Below are 10,060 nucleotides of genomic sequence, written 5' to 3' on the forward strand. Positions count from 1 at the left end.
TCACGCGATTTAGAGAAAAATCTTGTAATCTGCAAAGTGCATTGGCTGAGAATTCCTTGATTTCAATATAATTACGAACTGTATTTTTTCTATTTTAAACAATTTAAACGGGATACATGCAAAGTACTGACGTGAACAAAAAATATGTAGAATGTCGATGATCAGAGGTCGTTTTAATATGACGATTAATCTCATTCTTGTAAATATTACATGCCTATTCTAATTATGATATATATCGACAGTCGATCATCTCTTCACTACAAATAGTCTCTGAAAGCAATACCAGGCAAGAATGGCACTGACGTTAGCGCTGCCCTTATTCGGATTAGACCCAGAACATTTTTCTGCCCTCAGCATGAAGCTTCTTAATATTGAACGTGAACAAATTATGAGAAATTTGTCCGATTCTGGGCGAACTTCTCCAAGTACCGGAAGCGAATCTAGTGGGATCAGCAGTCTCGCAACATCTGCCGAATCGGCGTCAGTCGAATTAACGCCGATTTCATCAAGACCAGAAACACCCACAAGAGTTCCGTGCAAAAGTCAGGACAAGGTAAATTTTTCCAGCACGTGGGTGCAAACAATTCGAAACTCGACATAAAAAGGAATTCTAGGAAGTCACATCGAGAGAAAAAGAAAAAATATAAAAGAAAAATACACTGAGAAAAAATTGCTGTCGAGTTAAAGTTTATATTATGGGCTATCACTAAAATAAGTGAGTAATTCATGTATATTTTTATTGACATAAAGGTATAAATTATTATTTCAATAATCAAGCCTTTATGTCAATAAAATATATACATGAATTAATCATTTACGTTAGTGCACTTATGTTAGACAGCCCGTAATATAGACTTTAATTGAATCAACAGCATTTTTTTCTCAATGTACGAGAGAAAACGAGAAAGATCTCGAAGAAATTATTTTCTTAAAAACTACACGGAAAAAAATGTTTCACATAAAATTATATAAAATTATATGTAATTATATAAAAAATTGACATATTTTATATACAATTATTATATACAGGATGTCCAGTAAGTTTTGACAAAGTGCTCCTGTGTAGATAGAATGGATTAAACTGAATCGGAAAGTTCTCGAATCAAGGTTGGTTTTCAATTTTTTAAGAATCATACAAGCATTAGGCTGGGTCCACAACCTCGCTTTAAGAAGCCCTAAGCCGTAAAGCCTTAAGAAATTGACTAATCACAATTACATATGAGAAAAATAATCGACTGTGGTTGATTAATTTCCTACGGCTTTACGGCTTACGGCCTCTTAAAGCAAGGTTGTGGACCTAGCCTTAAGATCCAGCTAGACCGTGTAAGGCTTTGATTTCTATAGTTTGTGTTATCACATGTACGGTCCTATAATATATTATATTATTTATTTACGTCGCCTAAAGAGACGTTGTTCCTTCATATGCCAATTATTGCGAAGAATGTTTCTAAGCCCTCGGCTCAGGACGCTCGCACGGTATGCAAGAGATCCGGGTTCGACTCCCGGCCGAGGTAATATTTTTCGCAATAAGAATTAATTATTTACAGATTTTAATATGTTATTCATCATTATTAAGATCGTTTCGAAGATGCGAATAAGCATCAAAAATTTGTTAAAATTGCTAGTCAATTTAACTCGTGATATTACTGCGGTAGTTTAGTAGAGTTAGCGTTTCAAGACCGGAAATTTTTCGGCGCGTGTTTCTGTGGGACTACATACGTAGTATATAAATTCACATAAGAATCATACAAGCATTAAGATCCAGCTAGACCGTGTAAGGCTTTGATTTCTATAGTTTGTGTTTTCAATTTTTTATTCAAATACTATCAACTTTACAAAAAATTAGCGAGAGATAAAAATTGTTAATTTTCTTCTCATAGAGCTCTAAGAATTTTTTCAGAATTTTTTTATCGATTTTTTAGTACTGCATTTTCTTCATATTGGCTACTATTTTTATCAACATGAAAAAAAAATACGGCATCAAACAATTCTGAAAAAATTCTCAAAACTTTATGAGGACAAAATAAACAATTCTTGTCTCTTGCTGTTTTTCTGTAAAGTGGATAGTATTTGAGTAAAATATTATTGAAGACCAGATTAACAGCAATTTTTAGTAATTAATATCTTGTTAAGACTTAGTTTAATCTGCTCTATCTACACACGAGCGCTTTGTCAAAACTTACCGGACACTCTGTATAATTATATGTAAAATATGTATATAACATTTTTTTCTGGGTATTTAGCAAAAAAATAATATATTTATAACCTTTTATAGAATTATATGGTCTGTTTTCTGTTCCTGCACTAGACTGTTCTAGAACTCTCTTTCTCGCTTTAAACAAATATCAAACGTATATCTATCTCACTTTAAGTTCCAAAAGTGTACACTAGTTCAGCTACAGAAAACAGACCTATTGTCGGTATAAAAAATTCATTAATAAAAAAATAAAATTTGTATAAGGGCTAAATGAGCCAAGCACGTTGTCTGTACAAAAAAATACATCGTTACAAATCACAAAAATCTTTCAAACGTTTCGGTTCTCAACGGAACCAGTGGATTCATAACTTACAATACACGTGCTCTTATATTCTTTCGTCTGTTACGCGTCGTTAGATTAACATAAAAACTTGTCGCGAATACTTCATGCCAAAACGCATTCGAAATGGTGATTCCTATCAAATCGAGTCAACATTCTTGTGCAATTATGGTAGTATTGGCTTAGAATTTTGAGAATTGCCGAACCGACAGGAAGAATCTAATAACAATCTGTTGACATGAAAACGTTCTTCCTGTCGATCCAGCAATTCTTAAAATTCTAAGCCAATACTACCATAATTGCACAAAAATGTTCACTCGATTTGGTAGGGGGGATCAATCACTCCGAATGCGTTCTGGGCTGCGTTCAGAATTATCATCTGGGTGCAGCCAGATGTTCTTCTAACCAATTATTTAACATTCGTGAACAACAAAGATAAAACGATATCGGGGTGCATCGCGAACGACAATTCTGAACGCAGCCCTGGCATGAAATATTTGCGACAAGTTTTTATGTTAATCTAAGAACACATGTAAGTTATATAGACTGAGAAAAAAATATAATTAATTTTAATAAATATTTAGTTCTCAATACTGCCAACTAAATATTTACTTACAGTAAATAAATATTTGTTTAAATTCAGAAGGTGGCTAAAATTTTTATAAACACTAATAAAATAAAGCATACAGCCACAACGCTAGATAAAATTTGCTCAAGTCAATTTACTAAATTACACTAAAATATGAAAATTAAACGTTTTGATCACAATTTTTGACCATCATCAGTAATTATATGCCTAATATCATTATTTACCATTACAAAAATATATCTCATAAATACTCTTATTAATTATAAATGATCTGTTACAATAAATTAATAAAATTATCTTAGTCATATTATTATGTCTCGTTCTATAATCTTCAAATGAAATTAATTTTGATTCGTCTCGATTTTATAACAGAATTCCAAAAGGTATTACAAGAAGTTCTTTGTTCTTGAATAGTTGTGCGCATCTATAAACTTCCCAAAGCTATATTTGCGACCAGCAATCTCGTATGATCTCACAAAAGTATGACATTTTAGATCATGGAAAGAGAATCTTCCTTCTCAACAGCGAAAATTAGACCTTTGCAAATATAGCTTTGGGAAGTTTATATATGCGCACAACTTTTCAAGAACAAAGAACTTCTTCTTGTATACCTTTTGGAATTCTGTTATAAAATCGAGACGAATCAAAATTAATTTCATTTGAAGATTATAGAACGCGAGACATAGTTTATAATAATATGACTAAGACAATTTTATTAATTTATTGTAACAGATTATAATTAAAATATCATTTATAATTAAAAGAAAAAGAGTATTTACGAGATATATTTTTCTAATGGTAAATAATGATATTAGGCATATAATTACTGATGATGGTCAAAAATTGTGACCGAAACATTTAATTTTCATATTTTAGTGTAATTTAATAAATTGACTTGCGCAAATTTTATCTAGCATTGTGGCTGTATGCTTTATTTTATTAATGTTTCTAAATATTTGTTTAGTAAAAAAAATGATTGTTAAATCAAATTAACATTTCTTGTATCAAATAAATATATCTTTATATTTAATAAGTATTTAGTTCACTGAGAGAAAGGATTTTGTTAATTTAGCAAGCCACCAGTACCTTTAACCGGTAATCGGTAAATATGTAACAACAAATTATGTTGTTGTGGTTGCTGCTAGTCTGCTATACCAACCAATTATTAGTAACAGAAGCAAACTATATAGAATCTAACTATCTTTTAGATAGACTTTAGCTTGTTTACATAGAATTCGTAGATGATCGTGGAGTCTTAAGTTGTAGGAAACCGATGAAACACAATCAAATATAGGAAAAATACTTGACTAAAATTAGTCAATTTCTTACGATTTGAGACCCTGCAACCGTCTACGACTTTTATATATATATGAGCCCCTTATTTGCTAGCGATACTATTTGTTACATTGACGAATTAATTTGCAATCATAACAAATCGATTGTTTTTTTAACAAATATCACATTTGCTTTCCCTTGATTTGTTCCTATAACAAAATCTTTTCTCTCAGTGTTGGCATGTATTCAACTAAATATTTATTAAAATTGACTATATTTTTTTTCAGTGTATCCACTGAAGATGGTTCCGTTGAGAACCGAAACGTTTGGAGAATTTTTGTGATTTGTAACAATGTATTTTTTTTGCACAGACAACATGCTTGACTCATTTAGCCTTTATACGAATTTTATTGAATTTATTAGTTTGCTGAGACTTTAAAGTTTTTTAATTTTAATAAAAAAATAATTTTATGAATACAGCATTGTGCTCATATAATCTTAACAATCAAACATGCATCTCTAGGTAAAAATAAATATTTTCTTTCAGACTGTTCGCGTAGTATACGGAGGTCGCGATATATTGAATTTGGGAGCGAACATCAGGCCGTCATTCGACTGGCAAATAAGAGATCGAACATTGTCTCGATATAACATTCAAGATTTTATAACTAATCGTCTGGTGTATCATCGATTGCGTGAGCAGCCGCTTACCAAAGATTATCTAACGGTATGTATATAATGACATTTTATAATTAAAAATCACGACAATATTTTATAACCTATGCTGAAATAAAAATATCTAATATAATTAATTTTTAAATATGCGTAACATGAAATATAATCTATATATAATTCATATATAAATTAATAAATTTCAAATTAAAATTTTTAGTCATATAGAGCTCCGATGATTAAAATTTTATCTTACAGAAACGTTGCAACGAATGCGAATTTTGCGAACCGTCGTCTATCTTTTGATATCGACTTAACCGTAACGAAACGATTAACGACAACAAGTCCTGCGTACAACGTCATGGATAACTGAACTGTGATAGACCGGATAAGCGGCAGCCGGATGGAGACGTACCGTAAATCGAGGAACGTACAGAGATATGAATCTAACATTTAAGTTACCCGAAACGCAATTCATGAACCATGAATATTGAAATAATTGAAATATTCACGTAAATTATTAATTGGTTTAATTTATTATCGGTGAATTAATCTAAGAAGAGATATTTAAAATCTAAATTATGTAAAAGGTATACGTTCCCTTGCCGGATACGGGCTGCAGTAATTAGTTCTCCTACTTGTGATATCGTAACATGAGGTAATATTACATAAACTAATGAGTTTTGTATCAGAATAAAAATAATCGGGAGTCATTTAATGTCTCTGTTGTCTAAATTTTAGACACTATATATATGATTTTATAATTTTTATGATACGGTGCAAAATTAACTCTCTCTGCTAAAGTTAATATACTTCATTTTACGATGCCACTTTTTTTCAATTATATAGCGCATATGTATTTAATTCGGACGAATGACGATCTCGCATATAAGAATATCGGTGTCTTACAAAACTGTCCGAGCATAAAGTATCGTGTGACTTCATCGAACGATCGAATAATATTAATTTTTTATACACGATATGACACAAAATCTGTAACAGATTGAACATTTAACTACAGATTGAACAAAAAAGACCGCAAGTTTATAACTCGCAGTCATGTGTACGGAAAGTTGCGTGCCGCTTAAAAACTTTTCTTTATGTATTATTTACACAAATTTATTAATTTCAAGATATATCTCATTATCCTATTGTCAAGATCGTCATTATCGCCGACGATCATTATTTCATTTTTGCAAAAACCATAAACAAATGCCGTTACGCTTCGTAGAGTATCGTTAACGAATGACGTACCGATAGATGTATCGCGTTTCATGTATTCATTTCAATATTCATGAACGATCGGCAATTTCTTAAAACAGCCGAAAATCAGTCCTTACATTTTCGCGGTAAATGTAGTACCTGCTCGTAGGATATAAATACGTATTTCTACGACGGCATTGCATATATATATATATATCTTGACCATTGTTTATAAATGCATGATAAACAATATTTTATATACCTCAATGTTGCATTAATTATACTTTTACATTCAATAAATCATGTTGTAAAACATTCGCGAGGAATACAGAAATAACTTAGGTATGTAAATCTTCTTTCTCTGTTATGTTTTAAGACGCGATTCACTTTACGCTGCAAATGCTTTGAAGCATTCTTTGAATGATCAGTTCTTGGTAAAATTCTTTCTTCTGATTAGTCAACAAAACATTTGCAGCGTTATAAGCGGGTCGCATCCTTACATATTCTGCAGCTCTTATTTATAAAAAGAGAGAGAACAACTTTTTCCCAAAGTTAAAAATTCCTCACGATAATATCGCCGCGATGCGACATCAGCGGACTTAGAAACGATACTTAATCCTTGAGCCAGGCCGAAGATGAACGCTTGGCGAATTAGCGCGTAAATTCGCGCGAAAGGCATTAGTGCCGTTTCATGAGCCGCATAAGGGGGTTGATCGCTCGGACCCTCGTGCTTCTGCATTGTTTCAGCTCGAGCGTAACACCCGACGTGGCGCTGTGTGGCCGGTTCGATCCACAATCCCGCCTGAAACACTCACACCCCTAACGAGACAGACCACACTCGCCGCAACACACGCGCATTTCTCTGATCCTCACCGACGCACACAATGCATGTACACGCATTCAGAAAAAATGGACAAATTGCTGAAAAGAAAAAGAAATATTTTATCGACAAAAAAAAAAGGAAACTTGTATAAAAATAGCAATCTCTCAAATACAACAGCATTTTTTCCAATTTCTCAACGATGCATGGAATTATTTTAGACACGAGCGTATAATGTGTAAATTATTTATATTAATAATTAGATGCTAATATGTATTCAATTATTTCTCATTCAATGATCAAAATTAAGAATAATGTACACCGTTGGCCGATTTTTCGCCTTTGGGCCTCGATATTTGCTAAATCCGCCACTGGTATGTGCGTTTATATCGCTTGCATGTATTCCACGGGGTGTGCGGGAACCTTTCAGGCTGCACGCGTGCGTGTACATCGATGTACGCGCGCGCGTGAAAGCGCCCCGTCCGTGCGTGCACGCGCGGATGCGTGGGTGCGTGCAACGCGCGAGAGATGCGCAGGACGACTATTCAGATATTGTTGTTATTGTTGAGGGAACAATCGCCCGTCAATAGGCCGCCTCGGCACAATGTATCTATTCAGGTGCGGTCAGCGGTGCTCAATCGATCAGGATCCACCTTTTGCGAGTGCCAAAAAAGCACTGCTGAGACCGGCGAAAGATCGTCGTTATTTTCGCGATGCGCATCACGGAATTCTTCACACGAAGTATTCACATTCTTAACTTGAGTTTGTCTATGCATGAAGAAAGTAGATGCGCTTATTTTTTTCATGCTTCACAGCAAACCAAACGAGAGCGAGATTCTTAAGAGATTTGCGTTTCTGTTTACAAAAAATATGTTTTGTGATACAAAATATGTTTAATATCTTGACATATTTATAAAAAGCAAAAAATAAAATTGTCAAATTGATTTAAATTTTATATTTACAGATGATTAATTTTATTGGCTCAACAAAGTTGTATAAATCGAAACATATCTTGGGTGTAAAGTGTAGGAATCATATTTTTATGTTAGTCATTTTGATCAAAACTCAATATTTTACTTTGAATAATTTAATAATTACTGCATCAGAGAATAGGTTAGCTGAAAAGTTGAGAATGTGTACGTGTATATATAATATGCGACTGGCCCGGTGCGAGATCATTAAAAGACTCACAATCAGAATACTCTTGATCACGATGAATTGGTATCGAACCGTGAAATGAATCCCAACCTACGATGAATCATGTCAGCATTTGAAATCTCATATCGTCGACGTTAAAATATTATTCCAATAACATTAATCCTGTTTAACTGAATTTCTTACGCATATTGCATTTCCTTTCATAAAAAGACATTTTTCATCGTAACTCTAGATAATTTTAATTTGTACATATCCCACATTCCAATGCACATATTCCCCAAGATCCAAGTACTCTAAAAATAGATCTTAAGCTGTATACATGATTGCCGATTGTACCTCTTGCTCCGATGCGATGACCGCTGATTAAACACATCATACGATTGAAAAGCGAATTGCACGGACGAAGGTGTGAATCACCTATGACTCTCAACTACTATTCAATAAGCCACAGTTTAAGCCGACAAACAGACCGCCTTGTCACGGTAATATTCTATTGGCTCGAGCATCGAAGCCCTCGAAAGAGATCCAATCGGAGAAAAAGAGACCGCGGGTGAGAGCCACTGCCGCGAGCGAGGGTACCAGAGTTCCGCGGCTATAGCGATGATTACGTATGCGGGAATCATTGTCGAGTAACGCGCGATGCACATGCAAAGGCCAAAAATCGTCGAAATCAGTCGAGTTCAACATCAGCATTGTACCTGGGCTTTGTCTCTGCCTCATTGTTGTTGGTCGGTACTCTCTTCCCCCTTCTCTCTCTCTCTCTCTCTCTCTCTCTCTCTCTCTCTCTCTCTCTCCCCCCCCCCCCCCCCCCCCCCCCCCCCCCCCCCCCTCTCTCCTCTCTGTCGATGTACAACCTACGACTGCTATCCCAGGATAGCTTCCATAGTATCCACGCGACTAGGATCATTCGCTAGTAATACCTATCTATTCGACGGACAGGGTCGGTTTAACCCTTTCGCTTCTAAAGACGCATACACATGCCGTTGTAAACAATGATAAAGTAAGGTAAAAGCTTGATATTCTTGACACACTCTAAATCGATATTTCGAACTTACAAGATAATATTAAAATAGCAAAATAAAACAAGATTTAAATGTTAAAATAATTATCTTCTATAAAGTTTCTTAAAATGTGGAAAATGATTTATAGCTTCTGTTTTACCGAACGCTAAATATTATAATTCTATGATGAGAATATCTATCTCCTTTGCAACACAATATCAAATAAAGAAGATTAAGTTATATAAATTATTCATCAGTCCTGAGCGGTTTTCGCACGGTGTCTCGCGTTTCTAATTCACTCTCCGCGATCCGATCCTACGCAGCCAACGTATGATCAAAATAAAGGAGAAGGGATCCGTGTCTGCCTTTTTCCTCTGTGCATAATACAGGTGCAGGACAGATAGGACAAGATCTCCGCGATGATATTGGAACGAGAACGAGTGAGCGAGAGGGGTAACACCACCAGCAGAGCAAGGCGAATCCAGCAGGGAAGGGGAGGAGGAGTTCAGAGCAGAGGGAACGAGAGAGAGAGAAAGAGGAGGGACGGTAAAGAGGGGATAGGAGGAGAAGAGGGCATAGAGCAGCTGAATAGGAAGCGACACAATGGACCTGGGTGGCTGTGGAGGCGTGTTATCAAATGGGTTCCTCATTCACATACTGCGGCCTGAGCTACCTGTGTCTGTCTGTACCGGTGTCTGTCTGTTATACTTATTCATACCGCCCATTGTGTCCTCCACTGTTGAGTCGAGTTCAGTTCAGTTGAGAACGCGATGGAACGTGCCACAATGCACGAATATGGGCTGCG

At 35.0% G+C, this 10,060-nt stretch overlaps 1 protein-coding gene across 1 annotated transcript; it reads left to right on the forward strand.

Moving 5' to 3' along the window:
* Nucleotides 1–292: 292 nt before the first annotated feature.
* On the forward strand, nt 293–5,445 carry LOC108769337 (uncharacterized). The gene is made up of 3 exons (XM_018520250.1): nt 293–553; nt 4,949–5,128; nt 5,332–5,445. The coding sequence occupies exons 1-3, from the start codon at nt 293–295 to the stop codon at nt 5,377–5,379; spliced, it is 489 nt and encodes a 162-aa protein (XP_018375752.1). The 3' UTR covers nt 5,380–5,445.
* Nucleotides 5,446–10,060: the final 4,615 nt, after the last annotated feature.

This window comes from Trachymyrmex cornetzi, unplaced genomic scaffold, assembly GCF_001594075.2.
Source record: "Trachymyrmex cornetzi isolate Tcor2-1 unplaced genomic scaffold, Tcor1.1 scaffold892, whole genome shotgun sequence".
Lineage (NCBI taxonomy): Eukaryota > Metazoa > Arthropoda > Insecta > Hymenoptera > Formicidae > Trachymyrmex > Trachymyrmex cornetzi.

Bases quoted from the DNA above. Each gene is read 5' to 3' on its own strand.
- LOC108769337 (XM_018520250.1), top strand. From the start codon at position 293: ATGGCACTGACGTTAGCGCTGCCCTTATTCGGATTAGACCCAGAACAT. The intron at 554-4,948 runs GTAAATTTTTCC...ATTTTCTTTCAG, and splicing joins CGTGCAAAAGTCAGGACAAG to ACTGTTCGCGTAGTATACGG. The intron at 5,129-5,331 runs GTATGTATATAA...TTTATCTTACAG, and splicing joins TTACCAAAGATTATCTAACG to AAACGTTGCAACGAATGCGA.